Source organism: Podarcis melisellensis (genome assembly GCF_964234715.1).
Source record: "Podarcis melisellensis genome assembly, chromosome: 11".
Taxonomy (NCBI): domain Eukaryota; kingdom Metazoa; phylum Chordata; class Lepidosauria; order Squamata; family Lacertidae; genus Podarcis; species Podarcis melisellensis.
In genome coordinates this window covers 4,410,961-4,433,790 of record NC_138543.1, presented here as the reverse complement: position 1 = coordinate 4,433,790, position 22,830 = coordinate 4,410,961, and the positions used below count along the sequence as shown (strand labels likewise).

At 39.0% G+C, this 22,830-nt stretch overlaps 1 protein-coding gene across 2 annotated transcripts in view; it reads left to right on the top strand.

The window, feature by feature from the left end:
* LOC309380585 (guanine nucleotide-binding protein G(q) subunit alpha) overlaps window positions 1–21,395 on the top strand; it is an 87,501-nt gene extending 66,106 nt beyond the window's left edge. For both annotated transcript variants that reach the window (XM_081930734.1, XM_081930735.1), the window contains exons 4-7: window positions 3,008–3,136; window positions 4,914–5,043; window positions 15,435–15,588; window positions 16,230–21,395. In XM_081930734.1, the coding sequence (XP_081786860.1) occupies window positions 3,008–3,136; window positions 4,914–5,043; window positions 15,435–15,588; window positions 16,230–16,420 (604 nt within the window). In that variant the 3' untranslated portion in view covers window positions 16,421–21,395. The remainder of the gene's footprint in view (window positions 1–3,007; window positions 3,137–4,913; window positions 5,044–15,434; window positions 15,589–16,229) is intronic.
* The last annotated feature ends 1,435 nt before the right edge of the window (window positions 21,396–22,830 follow it).

The following is a 22,830-nucleotide window of genomic DNA, read 5'->3' as shown; positions in this document are numbered from 1 at the left end:
CTACTTGCACCTGGGGGTGCTTTCGAACTGCTAGGTTGGCAGGCGCTGGGACCGAGCAAAGGGAGCGCACCCCGCCGCGGGGATTCGAACCGCCGACCATGCGATCGGCAAGTCCTAGGCGCTGAGGTTTTACCCACAGCGCCACCCGCATACCTATTGGGCCAATTAGTGTCAATTAGTGTCAGCCAAAAAATTCCTACTCAGTCACTGCAATGAAAGTGACTAGCAGAGCCCACACTGCAAAAGGGGCGGGAGGGTGGGAGCCTCAGTGAAAAGAGGGGAGAGTATGGGGCTTAAATAGGCTGATCTCCACTTCTCCCCCATAGCGCAAGTCACCCCACATGGTTGCCCACATTACCACTGTGGGAGAGTCCATCTCTTCTTGCATACGGGGAAGAAACAGAATTTGGTGGGGCAGTTAGCATCTTTTTTTACATTCTTGACAGAATTCTCTTTGTCTGGGCAGCCTTATAGCATAGCTGGATAGATTCCACTTGTTCTGAGAGAGACAAAAGATAGTGGTGTCTTATAGTGTTTTTTCCAGAAATAATTGCATGAGCTTTCCTGACTTGAATGACTTTAAACAGGCACAAATATGTTATTGATCAGTTTAAGACAGCAGGTGAATATATCCACATACAGAATACATACGTACCTTGCTACTTTCCTAACAGAAGTTTTGATAATACTTAGGTAAGGTGAGACTCTCACATTGCCATGTGACAGCCCTTGTTCTGATGAGAAGTTATCATAGGTTCATATATTCTAAAACCCACTTTTAAGAATTAAGCAGGTTTGTACAATCTGTGAAACCAAATATTCCAAACCAGATTTATGCATATCAAGTGCACCTTCATACAAGACTAATACGGGATTTTTTCAGCATGCTGCCACACAGTGTTATTAATCAGCTAGTATTCTAAAATAATGTACTTAAAAACATTATCTTTTTTGCCACAATAAAAAAAGAATTTTTTTGAAAGATCTGGAATGGATCTTTAATGTTTTCGTTTGTGTGGCCTGTGCTCAATCATCGTCCAGGTTTCTGTGTGTGCATGCTCATAACTCCTGCATTTACTGGCTGGAGGAACATGCGAGTTTGTAATCAAAGCCACAAAATTTGAGCACAGCACCCCACCATTCATGTGGAAAGAAAAACCCAGCAATCTTTAATAAGAGTGACATGTGACCAAAGGTTCAGACCACACAATCACAACTACAAACTCACTCTTAAAAATGTCATGTCAAATGGCAACTCTAGGTTGGGAATAAATATGATAAAAGCAAGAAGTCCTTTAAAAAGTAGCCTCCTGTGAGGAAAAACCACAAATGCAGTAGCCTTAGATATTTCTTCATAAAGAAAAAGTCAGTCAGAGTACCCTCATGTTTGAAAACAAAGCTTTTAATAGAACAAGAATTCTGTTCTAGAGGAGTGGGTGGGAGGAGCTTTTTGGTTATGGATCCACAAACCCATCTGACCAGTGGAAAAACTGCTTTGGTTCTTGGTTTTCATCTTCCACTGTCCCCCCCCCCCCTTGGTATGAGTGAAAAAATCAGAATGTAAGCTGTTATTTTTCAGGGTGCCAGATTATGTGGTGGTAGACTTTCATGGTAGACTCACCAATATGAGAAATACAGTGGTACCTCTGGTTACATACTTAATTCCTTCCGGAGGTCCATTCTTAAGCTGAAACTGTTCTTGACCTGAAGCACCACTTTAGCTAATGGGGCCTCCTGCTGCCGCCGTGCCGCTGCTGCCCAATTTCTGTTCTCACCCTGAAGCAAAGTTCTTAACCCGAGGTACTATTTCTGGGTTAGCGGAGTCTGTAACCTGAAGCGTATGTAACCCGAGGTACCACTGTATGTACCTGGCATTGCGCTCTGCTGTAGAAATGAAACATGAATGTAACCTGCAAAGCAAGTCAGATTCTGTTATTTCTTCCTCGTTGTGCAGCAGCCCCTCATTAGGCCTCGCTAACCTGTCTTTGATCTTGTATGAAAAATTCTGATTAGTCAAGACAGGTTGATGTGAAATGCAGGAAAGGAATGTGAACCTGTGAAGGTAGTGAGTCACATCAGGAGTTTCTGAAGTGGGGGGGCTGCTTCCCAGGGGTTGCAGTGCAAAAAGGCCAAGGGGCATAGAGACTGGCAGCATCTAAGGGGCTTAAGACACACTCTCTTCTTGGGCAGGCAGCTTACCTTTTTTAATGTAGGAATATAGTGAAAATGCCACACCTATATACTCTCACCCTCTACCCTGAGTAATTTAGTGTGTCCTTTTAGTTTTGTAAATTATGATCGGTTCTTTTGAGGGGAATTTAATAGTTGAAGTATCCTATTCTTTTCATCAGTTTCTGGCTTTCATTTTGTCTGGATCTGCGGTGGGCGGGGGAGTAATTATGGTGCTTTTAAATTCAGTTCTATGTTTTTGAGATCATTTTCAAAGGAAGATGGCTGAATATTGTTTCTTAATACACTGCTACTTAGGCACCTATTAAAACGTAGTAGGTCAAACCTTTGTGTAATAAGGGAGAAGAGTGATTGCAACACAAGATTATCTCCCTCTCCATAGATTGCAGTCAAGTACCCTGTCCAAATTCTGATTTACTGCCCTGGAAGGCTAATCCTGCTATGTCTGTTTCACATGGAGTATCTTTTGTTCAAATACCCCTCCACATGGTGAGAGCTGGTATTTTCTGTGACAGGCTAATTCCATTTTTCAATTATCTTCCCTGAGATTTTGAACATTCTTGGAATTGTGGTGATTTTCAGCCACAACTGATTAAAACTAACAAAGCCATAATACACAAAATTGTTAGTTCTTGGTGTCAAAATGCTTGTTTCTTCTACAGTTATTCAAGAATTAATTACATTCCAGTACACTTAGTTACAACTTTACCACATGCACTCAAAAATTTATTTGTCCTTTCAATTCATACTGTGTCTTTCTTCAAAAGGACTAGAGTATCACTGTATTTCATTGCTGTTGTTTCTTTCCTGTCTATAGTTATCTTAATGATATGGACCGTATAGCAGATTCTGGCTATCTACCTACCCAACAAGATGTCCTTAGAGTCCGAGTTCCAACTACAGGAATCATTGAATACCCATTTGACTTGCAAAGTGTCATTTTCAGGTAGAGAAAAAGGCTTTAAAAATTGTTATTACTTGATACATTAATTTTGGGGGTTTTTTTTAGCATGTATAATCAACTGTGAGAAAATATTAATTTTGAAGAATTTCTGTCCTTTCCTTTTTTAAAAATGGTAACAACAATTCCCATTTGGATACACATTCAGGGAAACTATTGTCAAACTGCAATCTTCACCTCTTATTTTACATTGTTCAAGAATGTGGGGTAGAGAAGAGATTTACTTGCATTAACGTATGTACAACATACATACAATTTAATGTACAATTTAAATATAAGTTTCAAACAAGCACCCATTTTTTAAAATGAAAGTAGTGCCTCTGCACCTGCAAATTTATATAAATACATTGCATCCACTAACCAGTTGCTGGTATAAAATCCTCACTACAAATTCTGCCTCATCTTTAGTTTTTTAAAAACAAACTTTAAAAATAACAAATTGTTAGTGAACAGAAATCTCCACATTTTATGCGTTTTACAACCTTATTATGCTGACATTAGCTGTGCATGTTTAAAAGATTTCAGAATGTTACCATAATCTGTTTTAAAGGAGCAGACTGTTTACCATATCAAGCAGAAAGTTTCATTTTTAATCTTTTAAAATGCCAGTTAACTATAATGTGTTTATAACAACTTGTACAGAAACTTTTTTACGTGAACTAAAAGTAATGAATAGGTCTCCTGCTCGGTGATGTCTGGAGCACCAGTGCCTCTCAACAAAAGCTGAAATCCGGATTTGGGTGCATTATGCATTCTAAACATTATAACTTTTTGTTAAATTTCTTCTTAAATGTCTTTAGGAATTATAACTAACAAAAGTTATTTGTCAGATCTGTGCAGTATTTCCCATCAGCTCTATTCCATTATTCATTTTTCTGCTTTAGATCCCCCCCCCATATAATTATATAATGTGTTTGAATGCTAGCTTTCTCTTGAAAAAAAGAGTATTTCATACTATACATGCTATTTTGTTACAGATTAATGTAAAATATAGGCTGCATTCTCACACAATAGTAAACTGAGCTTTCATATTGCAAGAACAGACCTATGATTGTTTACTAAAATAAGTCATCTTCAAATTGTGGTTTATTAAACCAGTTTGTTCCAAACAAACTATAACCAAGATTAACCACAGTTTAGGGTTTGGATTAACTTTAGTTAATCAAAAATGACGAGAAAGTTCAGTCTCTTTCCTGCAGCTGCACCAGAATGGTAGGGGGGGGGGAATGCACAAGCTTTGGACTCACACACAAATGCAGCAGTGAAGTAGATAGACCACATGTTGGCTTTTGTTCCATACACAACTTCCAAGGTTTATACATTCACATTAGTTGTCAGAATCTTTTATATCCCAGTTTGACTTCTAAATGACATCTCATGCTGAAGCAAAGCAGGTGTCAATATTCGATGCAACAAGATATTTTCCATAACTTTATTCAAGGTGTACGTTGAGGCATTAATGATCAGAATTCTTAAGGCTGCACCTTTACTCAATTTATTATGGAATAATCTCACTGAACTTCTATTTAGGTAGGTTTGGTTATTACTGAGCTGCTACAGACTGGCCAACTCCTCAAGCTGGTCCTCCTCTTGTAGTTTACTCATGATACAGAACACACACCTGTTTTCCATTTAAATGTGGATGGAATGCCAGTGTATAGTTGGCTGAATCTAATGCCTTTCTAATTGATTGCAATAATGTAAATAATACCATGGTTTGTATATCTTACCTTTTGACCCATGTATTTTGCTATTATTACAGAATGGTGGATGTGGGGGGGCAGCGATCAGAGCGAAGAAAATGGATACACTGCTTTGAAAATGTCACCTCTATCATGTTTCTAGTAGCCCTTAGTGAATATGATCAAGTACTTGTGGAATCAGACAATGAGGTAAGCAATTTTAAAAATGCACCATTACTTGGGAAGTAATTTAAGGCTCCCATATGAATTTGCCCATGTGCTGACATTTTCCCATGGCATTCTGAGGCCATGCAGATAAGTTGCGAGCAGGGCCTTTTCTGTGGTATCACCCCTATTGTGGAAGACGCTGCTCAAAGAAGTTTGTCAGGATGGTCCTTCCATGGTCTTTTGCAAATTGGCTGAGACATTTTAATACATTGGGCTTTTGAGGAGTTGTTGAGTCTCTTTTGTTGTTTTTGTCTGACGTTTTATGAAATCCCTGTTCACAATTCCCTCAGTCAAGGAAGAGGATGGATCCCTATCTTATCCTTTGCATAGCCCTGTTCAAATAAATGTCTATTCATTTCATGTAATTGATATAGCGGCATACTATAACAAGCTTTGCTCAGATTACTCTTGCTTATCAAACTGTCAAGAGGAGTAACACGGAAGTACATGATGAAAATAATAATATTTTATGTATATCACATCATTTCAGATTAGGAAAATATCACCCATGTGTGTTCATCACATAGTGCACACTTTCTATGCTTCTGCTTCTCCCTTCCCTGACTACTCCTTCTGTGGGCGGAAATACTGTAGCCCTAAGGATGCTGGAGCTTGAAATCCTACTCACTTTCTCAGCCAATAGCTGCCAGCCGAAGTTTTGAGGCCCTCCTTGTGGTCTCATCCAGAACTGTGGCTTGTGGCACAGTGACGCAAAACAGAGCCTTCTTGGTGGAAGTGCTCCAGTTGTGGAGCTCCTTTGCTGGGAAAGTGTATTAGTCCTCTATATTGACAACCTTTTCACCATTGGCTAAAGACACATCTGTTTATCTGGGCTTTGGGGACAAAATTAGATTTGGAACCCAAAAGTTTAGTATCACTTCCTGCTGGACTGTGTTTTGGGGGCTTTAGGTAATGTAGTTTTATATGTATTGATTACTGTTTTCTGATGGTTGTATTTTACTACATAGGATCCTGCTTTTGGGGCGCAGCGTTGAGGAGCTAGAGAGGAAAATTAGGTCATTTGTCTCCACTAGCAGGGCCACATTCCTTTAGTAGAGCTACAGTGAGGGAAACTTCCTGACAGCAGGAAGAAATCTGTATCCAAATCACAATGTCTTTTGAACTTGTGCAATGAACCATCCCATTTAGCTGGGTGTTTCCTTTTTCTACCATGTAGTTTTTCTTTCGGCAAGATTGAATCACATTTAAATGCAAATGTGCATAGAACAGATTACTTCAGGGTTTCGGCGCATGCGCAGAAGCACTAAGTCGCACTATGTGCAGAAGCGCCAAATCGCGACCCGTGCATGAGCAGACGCAGCGCTGCTAGTTGCAAACGTGCCTCCCGCACGGATCACGTTCGCAACCCAAGCGTCCACTGTATAACGCAACAAAGGTTGGGGGTTTTTATTTTTAAAAATCATTTCATCCTTCTTCTTCTTCTTCTTCTTCTTCTTCTTCTTCTTCTTCTTCTTCTTCTTCTTCTTCTTCTTCATTGAATTTATATACCACCCTATACTCAGAGGTCTCAGGGCAGTTTTTTCATATTTGTTTAAGGCTGGGTGGACTTTATTTTCATGTACTCATGAATCAGTTTTGAGTCAAGAGCCTTTATGAAAATCTCAACCCAAAAGGAAAGTTGAGGACACTTTATCCTTTATCACCACTATGAGAAGCATATGATATAGTATAATCCTACTCTGCATTTGTTTGATCTTTTAATCTCATAATTAATTTATTAGATTAAACAATACGTGGTTGCTCTGCTGTGTTCCTTCTTCAATACTTTATTTTAAATACTTTATAAAAAGAGGACCTCTTAGTTATATTGCCTTAACCATCCCCCTCTCAATTTTCTCTACTTTTTTCTATTATTAAGAAATAATTGAACAATTGCTTTCTGAATTGTATTTGTTGGTTTCTTGAAGTGTAAGTAATTTCATTTCAATGTATTAATGACAGAATAACTAGTTTTCATCACTTGAAACTGCCAGTCCTGGTATCACTCTGTATCTAGTGTAGTGTGACAGAATGTTGTCATGCTGCAGTTTCTGTGGCTGCCAATAGGTGGCCGTGCCGACTCCAGCATTATGACAGGGTGGCAGGCAGCCCAAATGTTTAATAGAGTGGGGACAGGGCGGTTGGGCAAATTGCTCTGTGAAGCGCCACTTCTGCTATACATGTCTGCAACAAAGTTCTAAAATGCCTTCCCCCTCTTTTAAAAGTAGGTGGCAGTTACAAACAACCATACAAATCCGGAAACAGAAACCTTTAGCTTATGTCTCTGAAATCTCTCTATTTAGTCCCCTGTATTTTCACCCGCTTTCTCATTCTAAAGAACAGTAGATATTAAGGGCTGGAGGAGTAGGGGACTTTACTGACAGAGAGATTTCTATATAAATGGGAAACCTATCAAAGAAATGGAATTGAACGAGAAATTGGAAAACATCCACATCCCTTGGTTTACATGACAACAGATTAGTGCTTTTCTGCACAACTAAACTGTTGAAACCTCTGCCACATGTGATTTCCGATTTTGAAAATTTTAGTCTCTTACTTCTTCACACTATTCAAAAGGTACAATTTAAAGTATTGTTAAAATTTTGCTCAGATATGAACCTGTTAACCAAATGAGTTTAAGAATTTCCTGGAACACAAACTTAAAATGTGACATAACTGAAGACACTTGACTAGCAATGTGGGGGGAAATCTCCTTTTCATAATGGGATAGTTTTTCAGCAGGGCAACAACTAATAAGTTGAGAGTCCTTAGTGGCCAAAGAAAAAATGATGATTTCATACCTGTTTTGTCTGGCTTTATTTCTTTTGTATGCTAGGAAGAATATGTGTTTGAGATCGTGAAAGCTGTTGCTTGTTGTGCTGGGCAAATGGACCAGTGGGCCTTTTTCTGTATAGTACAACTTCAAATACATATATATGTTCATGCAAAGTAACAGCAATACAAAAATCTGTTACCTAACAACAACAATCTACTCTGGGTGGATTCCATCAAAATATGAAAAACACAATAAAACACCAAACATTAAAATCTTACCTATACAGGGCTGCCATCAGATGTCGTCTAAAAGTCATACAGTTGTTAATCTGTTTGACATCTCATGGGAGAGTATTTCACAGGGTGAGTGGCTCTTACCAAGTAGGCCTGGGTGATATACCAATATATCACCCAGGACTGGTATGAGGAGCAGACCACATCTTGACTTCCTCTAGTGGGTGCTGCTGGCAGAAGGACTCAGGAGTGGCAGCAGTTTCACCAGTGATACACCGTTGAGTGAAACTGCCACCCCACTCTGCCCTCATATGGCACAGAAGGAGAAACAAGCTGCATCGCTGAGGCGACGATACATCTTGTTCCTCCCTGTGCATCTTTAAACTGCTCGGCTGTGGGGTTTACGGTTGCCACTCCCCTCAGCCAAGCAGTTAAAGCAGAGGTTCCCAAACTTGGGTCTCCAGCTGTTTTTGGACAACAGTTGACATCATCCCTGACCACTAGGCCTGCTAGCAAGGGATGGTGGGAGTTGTAGTCCCCAAACAGCTGGAGACCCAGGTTTGGGAAACCCTGAGTTAAAGGATACCTCAGCCCAGCGCTGGCTCCCGTAAGCCAGCAGCGAGGTTGGGGCTCTGTGAAATTGCTCAGCTGAGAGGAGCACACCAAGCAATTAAAAGAGCCCCCAGCCCAGGCTTGCATGTGAGCGGGAGGAGCACCAGGGCTGGCTCAGCTGGGGATAGGGAGGCCTCCCGTGCCCTAGTTGAGCCGTGCAAACGAGCTGTTGTGTCCCAGTCTGTGAGGCACTGGGGTGAAACCGCCTTGGCTCCCGCGGTGAGAGCTGAGGCAGTTTCACCTGGCACCTTGCGGGCCGAGGCCAATGCAGCTTGTTTTTTCAATATCACAGTATATCACCAGACCGTGATGTTTGGCTGCTGATATACCACAATGTTGCAAAGCTGGTATCACCCAGCCCTCCTACCAAGAAAGCCGTCTGCCTGATTCGCTGTAACTTCACTTTTCACATTGAGAGAACCTGTCAAAAGGCCCTTGGAACTAGACCTCAGCGTCCAGGCTGAATGATGAGGGTGGAGACGCTCCTTCAGGGCCTGGGTCGTTTAGGGCTTTAAAGGTCAGTACCAACACTTTGAATTCTGCTCGGAAACGTACTGGGAGCCAATATTGATCCTTTAGGACCAGTGTTATATGGTCCCAGTGGCTGTTCCCAGTCACCAGTCTAGTTGCTGCATTCTGGATTAGTTGTAGTTTCCGAGTCACCTTGAAAGGTAGCCCCACACAGAGCCCATTGAAGTAATCTTAAGTGGGAGATAACCAGAGCATGCACCACTCTACTCTGGTGAGACAGTTTGCAAGCAGGTAGGGCTTCAGCTGGTGTACCTTGTGGAACTGGTAGACAGCTTCACTGGACACAGAATTAACCTGTGCCTCCATGGACAGCTGTGAGTCTAAAATGAGCCCCAGGCTGTGCACCTGGTCCTTTGGATCTCAAAGTTGTTAATAAAGGAAGACCTTCTGGCTCAAGACTGTTAGTACTTTGGGTTGCTTGTTGCCCATAACCTGATAATGCACATCAAATTTTTCTTTGCTCTGTGACTCTTGGTGAAATATTCAGTTCTCTATTACCTTAGTTGTAAGGTCCACAAATCTTAATGGGACATACTTTTGTTCAATATAGATGTACAGTGAAAATGCTTAATGCCAAAGAATGAAAAGTAGCAAGTTTTTACTGGCTTATTTTTGGCATACTGTGAACAATTGAATGATTCTTAGGTGACAGAATACCAGGTGTGTTCAGTTCATTAAAGGATTCAGACATTTTGCACTGAGTGATTTAAAGCTTATTCAAATCCAAAATTATCCTGATTAGAAAAGGCAAGATAACTGAAATATTGGAGTGTATTGAGAAGTGTATGCTACTATTGTGTGGTTTGCATGTTTGTGGGGGCAGAATTGTGTGTGTGTGCGCGCGCGCGCGCAAATAAAATTTGCCATTTTCATTCATAAATTTCAGATTTCACATATTTATGCAAGGTACAAGGAGCAATTTACCTGTTTGAATAACTGAATTCATGTGAATGCCTACTGTACAAAGTAGTTTAATTCTTTTTATTTCCTCAAGGATTCAGTTTATCCTTTAGGATAATATAGGATGCATACACACATGACAGATATTAGTTGTAACGAAATACTATAGCTAACAAGTAGTGTACTTTGGGTTTAAATGAGTTTGCTTACACCATTATGTTGTGATGAATGTGGCAGGCTAAAGTTAAAACAGTAGTATGAAAATGTTGATGTGTAAATGTTTGTCCAAACCAACCCAAATTCTTCTTTCAGTATTGAGTGAAGTTTTGGTATGCAACAGATACCAGATTAGCAGGTATCCACCTAGTGGATTACAAATAAGGGTGGCTGAAACAAAACAAAACAAATTAAAAAAATAACAAAATTCCTTCCAGTAGCACATTTTAGACCAACTAAGTTATTGGTATGAGCTTTTGTGTGCATGCACACTTCTTCAGATACACTGAAACAGAAGTCACCAGACCCTTATATATAGTGAGAGGGTGGGGAGGGGTATTACTCAGAAGGGTGGTGGGAATGGGTGATTGGCTGATAGGTGTGATAAACCTGTTGACCTAACGACTGCCTTACAAGAAAAAGCAAGGAGTGAGTTGGCTAAAAATAAGGGTGGCGTTTAATTTATGCTAATTGAACACTAGATGGTGCTATAATCCTCTGGATTATAGTATAAATATCTGGATTAACCTCCATTCAGTTTAGTGTTGTATCAAAAGATTTATCAGTCTCTCATCAGTTAACGAAAAAAGAAAATGCATTCAGAAATTATCCAAGGGGACAAATAATTCGCATAGTCTCATGGCTTAAGTGCTGGGTGCTAGTTGCACTTTCCTATTGAAACTTTAGGATGCAACAGATATGGTTGTGCTTTCTTTTCTTTCAAGGCACCCAGAAGCTATTTGTGAGTTTTTTTTTTCTTTCTACAAATAATCTCACCAGTATTTCTCAACCTTTTTCCAACCATGGCCCTCTTCCGACCTTGTTTCCTTCCAGTGGCGCCCCCCCCCCCCCGTTCCTACTGATAAGAAGGTAGCTATTTAGGTAAAGGTTTTGTTTGTAAATATTCCATTTCAACAGCAAGTTATACATTCTTGAAAGTACCTTGGTCTTAGGTTCTAACAGTTCTGTTTCCAACTTCGATTTCTCCACCTGGAATCCTAACTTTTTGTCACTTTTAAAAATTTCCTTAATCTGAGCGTAGTGTAACCAGTCTCGCACTTTATCCTTCATTTTCTCCATACTCTGCAATTTCCAATTGTCTCCGTCTTTTTCTAACAGTTCCCAATATTTTGGCCAGTAGGCTTCCATATTGGTTCCTTTTCGGGCCTTAGCTTCCAAAGGTGAAAGCCACCTTGGTGTTTTATTTTCCAGTAAGTCTTTATATTTTGTCCAGACATTAAACACTGCTTTTCTGACAATATGGTTCTTAAAGGCCTTATTGATCTTAACTTTATCATACCACAAATATGCATGCCAACCAAACGCATTGTTATAACCTTCCAGATCTAAGACATCAGTGTCCTCAAGAAGTAGCCAATCTTTTAGCCAGCAGAAAGCTGCGGCTTCATAATACAACCTTAAGTCTGGCAGGGCAAAGCCCCCTCTTTCCTTTGCGTCTGTTAATATCTTAAACTTGATTCTGGGCTTTTTGCCCTGCCAGACAAATTTGGAAATATCTCTCTGCCACCTCCGGAAACACTCTGTTTTGTCCACAATTTGCAATGTTTGAAACAAAAACAACATCTTTGGCAGCACATTCATCTTAATTGCAGCAATTCGGCCTAACAAAGAAAGCTTCAGCTTTGCCCAGCTTTCCAAGTCTCTCTTAATTTCAGACCAACATTTTTCATAATTATCTTTGAATAGACTCAGATTTTTGGCTGTTATATTAACCCCTAGGTATTTTACCCTTGTTTGTAAATAGAACATGTTTTATTTATATTTTTATAACTTATACAAAATACAAAAATTATACTTTTAAGTATTTCTCGATCAGTGTGACCCTTGTGCTTGATGACCAGAAACAAGCTTTTTTATATCTGGTTCTATTGCTGTCCCCTCTGCTGTCCAGTGTGTTAAGGTGATTCCAGGTTAGGCTGCGTACCTCTTGCGTGCAGTAACATACTTCCTTTCACAGTAATACTTGCACAAAGAAACAGCGTCCCACACACTAGTGCTGCTGCAGTCACACACCTTGCCTGTGACAAACGAGATGTGGGCAGGTTGGCGCAGGCAGGATTGGAGTGCAGAAGTGGGAGGGAGAAGGAAGTGGCAGCAAGTTGGTGCAGAGAGCACATGGCACTCCCTCCACTGCCAAGCACGCCACTTCTCTGTTTACTCTCATTCTCTGTTCTATGCTTTCTTCACTTCTCTTTTTTCCGTTTCCTTTCCTTTTTTTCTTTTCTTGGTCACTTCTCTGTTTTCTTCACTTCCCTCTGTGGCCTCTGAGTCTTGTGCCATGGCCCCCCATTCATGCAATTTTCACCTGGGGCCCCCGGTTGGGAAACATTGGTCTACACTCTGTAGCCATCCTGCGTGTCTGCACTTCTTGAAAATTCCATAAGGTCCTAGGTTGGAATTTCTTTTAAGGCCTCTGCAATTTCAATGTACCCTGCTCTGTTTTTCTACTCCTTCAGACAAAAGGAATGTTCAGGCGCCAGGAGAGCAGTCTGCCTGCAGCGCCACATGCTTCTTGGGGGCTGCCAGCCAGTGTGAACCTCTCCCATGGCGACTATAAAATCCAGCCGTAATTTGCATGTGTAAAAACAGCTTTCAGATCATTCCACCCCACCCCAAGTACAACACCAGAAGCATTTCAGTTGTTTGATATTGATGACACACCTGAATGTGTGAATCTCGTGTGGTTTTTTAATTGTTATTTTTTAGAAAACTCATTACTGATGAAGCTAATGAACAAAACCTCTGATTTAAATACGGCAAGCTAAATTTCATTCACCGTAGATAAGCCCAACTTAAAACAGGCTGACTTTTTCTTTATTCAGTTGACTAAGCCTCAAAATGATGACTGGGTGTTGACAGGTTTGGGTGCTCATTCCACATTTTTTGCATGATCATCAGCCAGCTGTTCCTAATTTTTGCTGTGGATTTTCTGGATTTGCATTGACATCCTCTTTATTGGTCGGCTCCCTGCCTGAGTCTGCTTCATTTCTTTTAGCTGTTAAAATTTTTAATTGGATACAAGAAATAAATCTGTTTCTACACCAAACATTTTTTCCACAGCTGCTTTCAGTGTTATCTTTTGAGCCCCCCTAGAAGTTGGTAAGATTTTAAGATCCTTCCCTCCTCACGTAAAGCCACCTGTCAGTATTCTGGGCTTCAGAAACCGTTTTAGTGTTACAACCATGCATACAGAAATTGATGGTTTCTGATACAAGATCACTTCTCAAGTTGCCAATGTTTCGAATCCAGTTTAGTTCTGCAACATCTGAGTAAAAGTGAAACAGTTTAAATACTATGATTTCCTTATGCATCACAATTACTTTATTTATCAAGGACCAGCATCCATATCTGGAATAATGAGCAGCAGTGATATCACTGTGTGTAAGCAGCGTAACACTTGTGGGATTTATTTTTTTATAAATGTGAAATAAAGGACCTAGTTGAGATGAGCTCTAAGATTTTAGGTGACTATTATTTGAATGCAACATTTACTCCACAATGCCATTCTAAAAGCCCTTGGGTGTAGATGTGGCAGTATATAAGTAAATGAAAGAATAAGTATAATGTTTACTCTGATGAACAATTCAATGTTCTTAGGCATGCATAGTGTGTATACAGTAGTTTGTAGTCAAGATAATATTTCATTTACATCTTAAGACAGTTTCTTTATTTTCATTGTTCTGGTTGAATCAAAACAACTTACCGTATCTCACATCTGCTTAAGTTTGGCATCCCTAGAATTAGTAGTCTCCACTGGCTAGTGTCAGGAATTATGCTTAAAATACTCAGGAGAAAAGCTCATACTTTCTCTACATAGGGCCAGATCATGTACCTCTGTTGTATTGAACATCTATTTGGTTTGGGAACCTTCAGGATCCCAGCGAGGGCGGGGGCAGAGAGAAATAAGATAAGTGAGCCAGGCTCAGCAAATTCACTGTATTGATAAAGTATATGCCGAGGCACCAAGAACCTCACGTACTTTACTCACGTGGCATATTTTTGTAGTCATTAAATGTATGTACAGTGTCTGTTTATACAGTATTGTACATGTCATTTGTGGATTTTGTTTTGTCTTTTATGGTAATGTATGCTTGAGATCTTGGGGTTAATGGGAGATCTGCTTTAAGCAGGAATGGTGACTCTTAAGTTATTTTCACAGCTTGTTGCTTGGCATAATTTACAAAAAGAAAAGCCTATCTACTTTCTAGCGGTGTTAAAAACTGAGATACGAGAACTAGGAGCTAAATGGAACCTTAAAGCTAGGATATGGATGCAACAAAGGAATGTCTAGGCTTGCTTTTTTAATAACAAGAATACAAACCTGAAAATGAATAATAAAATTAATAATGAATTGCGGCTAAAATATGTTCATTTTCACATGGTCCCCTAATATTCTTAAGAGGGTCCTTTCTCCAGTCTTCAGAGAGTAGCTGGAAGTGGGGAGGTTGGTGCTTGTGCTCCAAACCAAGGGAAGTGGGTTTCCGATCTGGTTTTGGAGGAAGAATGCTAAGCATAGCCGGCTGAGTGAGACATTATAGCAAACCATTGTTAGTGCTAAGCAAGAAAATGAAGCCCTGTGCAAGAAGAGAGGAAGAGGGAGCACGCAAGCCCCCAGCTCGTTTCTGAATGATTATTTATGAATCAATTGATTTATTAAGATATTTCTATACAGCTCTTCACCAAAAACTGTCAAAGTCCAATTTACAACAAATCTCTCTCTCTCTCTCTCTCTCTCTCTCTCTCTCTCTCTCTCTCTCTCTCTCTCTCTCTCACACACACACACACACACACACACACACATTTTAAAAAAGCATCGTGATCATAACCCTTTGAAAGCCTGACAAAAAGTTTAGGCAAGATGCACTTCAGTAGGGGAGGTCGTTCCACAGATACTGTGCTACCACCAAAAAGGCTCTTTCACTTCATTGAGTCCAGTAATGTAATTAGAGCTACATTTTTTTTGAGAATGTTACCTAATACAATATGTTTAATTTACAGATTATGCCCTTGGAACATTTATTATAGTTAACATGTATGTATGAATTGTGTTATTCTCTCCTTTAATTCTGTATTTTCCCTCTCAGAATCGAATGGAGGAAAGCAAAGCATTGTTTAGGACAATTATCACATATCCCTGGTTTCAGAACTCTTCAGTCATTCTGTTCTTAAATAAGAAAGATCTTCTAGAAGAGAAAATAATGTACTCGCATCTAGTTGACTATTTCCCAGAGTATGATGGTAAGAGAGAACCTGGCTTCCTAAGACAAGTAAACTTCTTTTCATATACTTCCCTTCCACTCCTTCCATGCTTTCCTCTCTATTCCCAACCTATCCTTTCATCTTGTTCCTCTAAATTTTTCTCTTTCCTTCTCTTTATCTCATGTAATAACTTATGCTGCTGAATTACATCATTCTGCTAGGTTGATTGTCTTATTATAATAACTTTTCATGTATTCTATATATAACATCCAATCCTCTTTTTTAAAATCTGTGTTTCTTATTCTGTTAGTCATACCCGCTAGTTCTGCATATTCCAATAGTTTATGATGCCACTCCTCTTTTTTTGGAAACGCATCTGTTCTCCACTTTTGTGCAAATAAAATTCGTGCAGCCGTGGTCGCATGCACCAGTAGACTCACTTGGGTTTTTTTTGGGGGGGGGATTTCTGTCATTATTATACCTAGAAGATAAGCTTCTGGTTTTTTAAGAAAGGATCTTTTAAACATTTTTTTCAATTCATTATGGATTAATTCCCAATAGTCTTAAATAACACTATAAGACCACCACATACGGTGGAATGTTCCTACTGTCTATTTACATTTCCAACATTTATCACTTTCTAATTTGAACATCTGTTGGTGTTGTTTTTATTATAACAGGACCTCAGCGGGATGCACAAGCGGCAAGGGAGTTCATCCTGAAGATGTTTGTTGACCTGAATCCGGAGAGCGAAAAAATTATCTACTCCCACTTCACATGTGCCACAGACACGGAGAATATCCGCTTTGTCTTTGCTGCTGTCAAAGACACTATCCTACAGTTGAACCTGAAGGAGTACAACTTGGTCTAACTGTGCCTCTAAAGTCTCTACCACCCCTTATTCCCCCTTTGGGCAATGGAAGATATTCAAGAGGGACTGTATTATCTGTGAAAACGATCTGCATAATACTAATTTATTACTGGCCTGGACTCTGTGAATGTTCACAGGGTTTATAGTAAATATTATGATTTTATTTAAACTTTGCAGAGGAAAAACAAAAGATGCTGAACTACATTCACAGCACATTTCCTCATTTTTTTAGTCAAAACTTTGTGACTCGATGTGTGTTAAATTCTCAGTCGTGCACTCACAAAGGATAGGGACTTGGATGGTTTTTGTTTGTTTGTTTCTGAAGCAAAATCAAGTTGGTGTCTCTCCCCTCTTGTCTTAAGAGGTACAGTGGCCTTTTACCCAAGTTTCATTCTTTCATTTCCTCTATAGTGATATGGTCAGCAAAAATCTGTCTCTAGAATTTAAGCCATCAGTTGTTCTGATTTTTCAGCAACTAGTTTTTGGAAGGATCAAAAGTATTGATGTGCTTAACTTTCTTTTGTTTTTCATTTAATTTCTGGCAGAGATGTCAAATGCATCTGCTTCTTGGTACTGTCTTTGCACTGAAGGCCTGGGAGTGTTGTTCAGTGGCAACATGAATTGTAGCAGTGTTACAGAATTTACCTTTAATTTTCTCATGGAAAGTTGGCAAACTGCGCAGAACACAATAACAAACAACTAAGACACAAAAGCAAATAAGGAAATAGGATAGCTTTTTTAATTTTCATGTGCCATAACAAAATTTATTTCCCCCCTTTTTTTTATTGCGTCCTAATCACAGATGCCAAACAGATGTCATGGACACTACAGTAGCCTGGAAGTTTTTGTTTTTTGTTTTAATTAATCAGACCTTCTCGATTTCTCTCACCATTTCAAGCCTATTCTTACTGTCTACCAAGTTTGACATTGCCAGATCTGGCTTTTTAAAAAATGGAAGTGTAAGTTACTGATTTTAAAGGTCAAGTTAACTGATTGGGGATCTGTCTGTTCCAGATGACAGCCAAATGTTTAAGCAGCTAGAGTTCAGCTTCTCTGTTCCCTGTTTGTATTGGGAAACATTCCTTTGTCAATGCCAAAAACCACTGCAGTGTGAGTGAAAATGTTATTTGGTGCTACATACATATGGTCTGCTAATTCAAAGTCAGTTTTACTCTTGTCTAGGTGACATAGCATTCCACAGTATTTCGTTCTTCTTCTTCTTAACTGAAAAACACAAAATTGGAAGTACAGCATCCTTGATGTGGTTGCTTAATTGGTTTATTTGGGGATTTCTAAATAGGACCTGGCCTTAGAATTGTTATTATATGTGAAATGACAGGGGGGGGACATATTGGAAGGTGAAGGCTGCAGTCCTATCCACATTTCCCATTGAGAGCAATTTATTCTGAGTGGACATGTATGGGATTGTAAGTATGCCTATTTTTAACAATATAAAGGGTGGAGAGATAAGACTGTGTATGCCTTGATGGATATCTCTTTCACATCATGGATTGAAAGATATTTTTTAGGCTTTGTGTAAATAAGATTACTGTCAGATTGCAAAATTGTGTATGAAGTTTAGAAAGAGCATATGAGAAATTGACTAACTTTTTCCTAAAATGCCATGTTGCAGCCCTTTAGTAGAAACTGTAGCTCAGCAGCAGCATTTGTGGCAGAGGGGCAGTGAGACTGGTGTATTAGTTTAGTACCAAAGTTTAACTATGGCTGCAATCTATCAAGCATTATTTTCAGTGGCGCTGGTGCAAGATTCCCATTTACAATGAGCATGAGTGTGAGTGCACCCATGCTTGGTGGATACTTCTCAATGATTTCTAATGAGATGCCGTTCACACTTAACTTTTTCCATTAAAATTAATGAAAAGTTGAGCTGCTTTTGTTCCCTCATAATGAAACATCTTGTAATTTAAAAATGGTTGTAGGTATAGTGCAATTATGAATGCTATAATCATTGTACACACACACACACACAAAACAAACATATATATATATATGGCAGCATCCATATTGGCTTTGTAATCATTAATTTTTGGCAGATTGAATGTGCTGTATTGATATGTATCTATGTAATTGTAATGTATGTCTTATAGATAATTCACATTTTAAATAATGTTATTTTATTTACTTTTTTAAGAGAGAAGAATGTAATTTTTTGTCAGTTTATTTCTGACTAGGGTTTTTTATTTTTATTTACAAAAATAATTATTACAGTGCAGAGCGGTACTAGCATCGCGCTGTGTCAAATCATTTGCACAGCCTGAATAGAAGTGGACTGAAAACACACACACACACACACAAAGTCATTGATGTTTCTATACAAGTTTTCAGAAGGTTTCACTCTTGAGGTAGCTTTCTTAGAAGAAAATGTGCTGCTGGGCTGCATTGATTCTGGTAAATGAAAAGAAGGTTAGTTTACCTCCCTGACTTTGCAAACTTTCTTCTTCTTTTAACCACCAGGTTATGCTCTACAGTCACCATATAGTTGAGATCTGTATGGTACCAATTTTGTGCGAGTTCAACACTTCTGACTGTTCAGAAACGTGTGACTGGCAAACTTGCTAATTTCTTGGCCTTGTCTTTTGTGTGTGTGGCGATGAGACAACTTGGTGTATATTGAACCCATTCACAAGTGTGGCTCTCATAGATCTCCAAATGCAACAAAGTGAGCAGGGAGGACTGTTTGGTTCCACTCTTGTGCTGCTTCACACATGCCAGTCTTCCTACATGAACATCTCTTCAGTGTAGGGACAAACATATATATACTACTAATATACTCCCATGTGTGGTGAGCACATGTGTGCCTATATCATTGTGTACATATGATGAGAAGTTGAGATACAGAAATGGTTGTATGTGATGGGGGCCCTTATGAGATGGTTTTAACAGCCACCTCAATTCATTATGCAAATAAAATTATTGTGCATACATTACTACTTCCCTAAATATGCCGTATTCCAGAATTTAGTTTGTCAGACCCAACTGAGTAACATTTGAAAGGTTGTGCCTTTCTTTAAATATATAGCAAAATTACCACTGATACAGCTCTAAAAAGTATTCTGTGTTGCAGAACTATAAATGATAGGCATAGAATGTGAAAAGACACTAAAATGGGGTGGAATGGGAAGGAAATGATACTTAAGTCTTTACTAACAACATTATGAAATCTGTCCTAATTTTTATATAAAACAACGGATATAATACAGCAGGAACTGTTGCTTACGCAACTGCCATTCATTTCTATCAAGCTAAAGTATGTTCCCACACTTATTTATCATTTATAATAGTATTTTATTTTCAGTTTGTACTGTGGTCTCCTCAAAATATTAAAATAAAGTGGGATGTTTGTGGGAACTGAATCCCGTAATAGCATTGAATTAGACAAAAAAGCTCAGTCAGACTGTGAAACTTTGCTGCGCAAGATTCCTTTTGGAGAAGATGAACAAGCTGTGTCCGCCAGATGCAGAAGTGACACCCATTGGGCTAGCTGTGCTTATCTGAAGCCACCTTGAAGTAGTGACTTGCTATGTGACAAATCTATAGCAGATGCTGGATCTGCCAGATCTTTATGTAGTTGACCAGGCGCTTGTGGTCTTCACTGGGGGTTGTGGTGCATTAATTTTGGTGGCTTCTGCTCAGTCCTGGATTTTTCTTCCCACTAAATGCGAGAATGCCTAACAACATTCCTTCTCTTTAACAGGGAATAAATTGACCGCTCCAATTTAATTTGATACATTTTTCTATAAATAAGCTACAGAAAGGAAAGAATGGAGGAGTCTAAAATATTATTTGGGGTGACAGTATTTTATTATTATTATTATGGGTCTGGTGGGGGGAGGTTTAAAACTTGTATAACAAGGAATCAAAGTTTACTTATGTCTCCTCATTGTATTACAAAGATGTTCCACTAGCATCTTCTAGGAAAAGTTAAGACTTGTGGCAAATGCTTAGAGCATTGGATCATCTTGTTGGTTGAAAGAAGGGGACTTTGGTGTGCTGAGGCAAGCTTCCCTTAAATTGCCATTACAACATTGCCATGTGCCAGTTCCTCACAGCCACTATTTTCCCTTTTGAAATGACACTGCTCTTCCCACGTGTAAGTTATACTGCTCAGATGTATTTTACTTTCATAAACTGTTGGTTGTTTTCTGCTATGCCTTACAGGTTTTGAGCCCAGACATTAGTGCCTCTTAGCAGGGAGCTGGAAGAAAGCTAACAAAAGGAAAAAGATGTGTACATTTGCCAAAGCATTGTAACATGGCATATCATAAATGGACCAAAAGGAAGCTGCTTGGAAGTGTGTGTCCTTGAGCTCATTAGGAGTACTGTCTGCTAGCTATAAAGTTGTGCACAATCCCTTTTAGAGATCGTAGGAGCTGAGCAAGTGCAGCTCCCATTCAACTCAATGGGGCTTGTGCAGAAGAAACAGAATTGTGTGCTAGCACATAAAACTTATTAATATATGAGATGTTCATGGGTAGCTTAAAAACACCAACATGTAAAACTTGCTTTTCTCACAAGATGGCTGGCGCTCTCCAGATATGCGAAGGATAAATACATGAACAAGGTCATTTCATTTTTTATTCTTCAAAACTACTTTGATTGCCAAGATTATAGGAATTGTTTGTTTGTTTTTAGTTATGCCATCACATTAGTATAGTTTTTCCCCCAACCCCAAGTTTGAAAGTGGAGCAGACATTTAAAAAAAAAACAAAATGTGGGAATATCAAGTTGGAACTGACTGCATGATTTGCAAACAAAAATCACATGGGGAGGGAAAGGGTTGCATATTAAGTGACTTCTAGGCTCTCCCAGCCTTTGGTTGTAAGATGCAAATTACTTTTGACTTAATGATTGACTTTTCCCATTGGTTTTGCATTTCTCACAAAAGCCTGAAATGATAGAAAATCAAATGTTAACACACATGAAAAAAAATAAAATGTACCCAAATAAATTATAATGATGTGTTGCTCTTCTTGAAATTTTTTAAAATACCGGTATATATATATATAGCTTTTCATGCCAACTACAACAGTATTTTTCCTTAACTAATGGTGTGCAGTGTTAGAAACAGAGATATGAAAGCAAGGAGCTAAATCGCACCTTAAACCTAGGTTATGGGCACAATAATGGAATGTCTAGGCACAGTTTTTTTTATAACTAGAATACTAAGCTGAAAATGAATGAACTGAAGCTAAAACATGTTCAATTTTCACATGGTTTGGTCTTTTCTCCAATCTTCAGAGAGTAGCTGGAAGTGGGGGGACGGGCAGAAAAAGGTCCTCCTTTCCTTCCACTCTGCAGTTTTAATCTGAAATCTTAGACCGAGTACTGCGCCCAGAACAAGGGCAGTTTTTCTTGATATGTTAACATGGCCTACCAAAGACCAGCCTTAGCTAGAAAAGAACCCTAATCACATAGCCAGCTCATGTCTTTGGGATTCCATCACAGTGCCACCATCAAATTACGAAACATGTTGCATATGCCTGACTGCTGTATTTTAGACACTCAGATAACCTAGTATTGTAAGTAATAGCCGTCCCAACATACACCTATACCTCTCACATCATAGTAGGCATTAAATGTGTATCTTCCATTCTTTGCATAGCCTTATGCTAATTCAGAAATTACACACTTTTATTCAAATCAAGTTGGCCCTCAGCCAGAGCTCTGTGTCTTCTGGTGTGTACCTGGGTTTTATTATTTTGTTTCCTTACTGACTGGGACTCGATTAAAATATTTGTTGAAGTGACCCAAGAGTGGCAAGAAAATTCATGTATACATTGGGCTTCCCATGACTGTGAGGAATTGCCATATCAGGCTGCATTATATCCAGAAATTAGTTTTTCTTTATCCAGAAAGGGAATTATTGCTACATTTGGATCATTTAGTGGCCACTTAAGTATGAGTGGTCCCATTAATTTCTTGTGTTAATTGCTTAATGCTAATTGGTCACTCATTTTATAAATAATTTTGTATTAGTTTTTATACGTATTTTCCAGCGTAACATCCTTTTAAACATCATTTGAAAATTTTGGGCTATCACAGCCTAAGACTTCCTTCAACCTCGACTGATGGTTTTCAAAAGTCTTTCTAATTATGCACTTTGTTACTATAATTATTGCTATAAGCGCAACTCATTTTAACATTTGATGGCAGTTTTTACAATGCTACAGACAACACCCCTGGTTTGACCTTAGTTCTGAAAAATGGGGAAAGGAATACAAGTTAAATAGACAATGAAAGATTTAAAATGCCAGACAGCTTAAAGATACAGCTGCCTCAGAAATTCTCCAAAGGATATGATGTGATTTGTTAATGGTGTCTTTATACCACCATCTTGGAAGCTGGCCTTACAGGACCTGTAGATTTAACAGGTGGGACTCATACTTTTA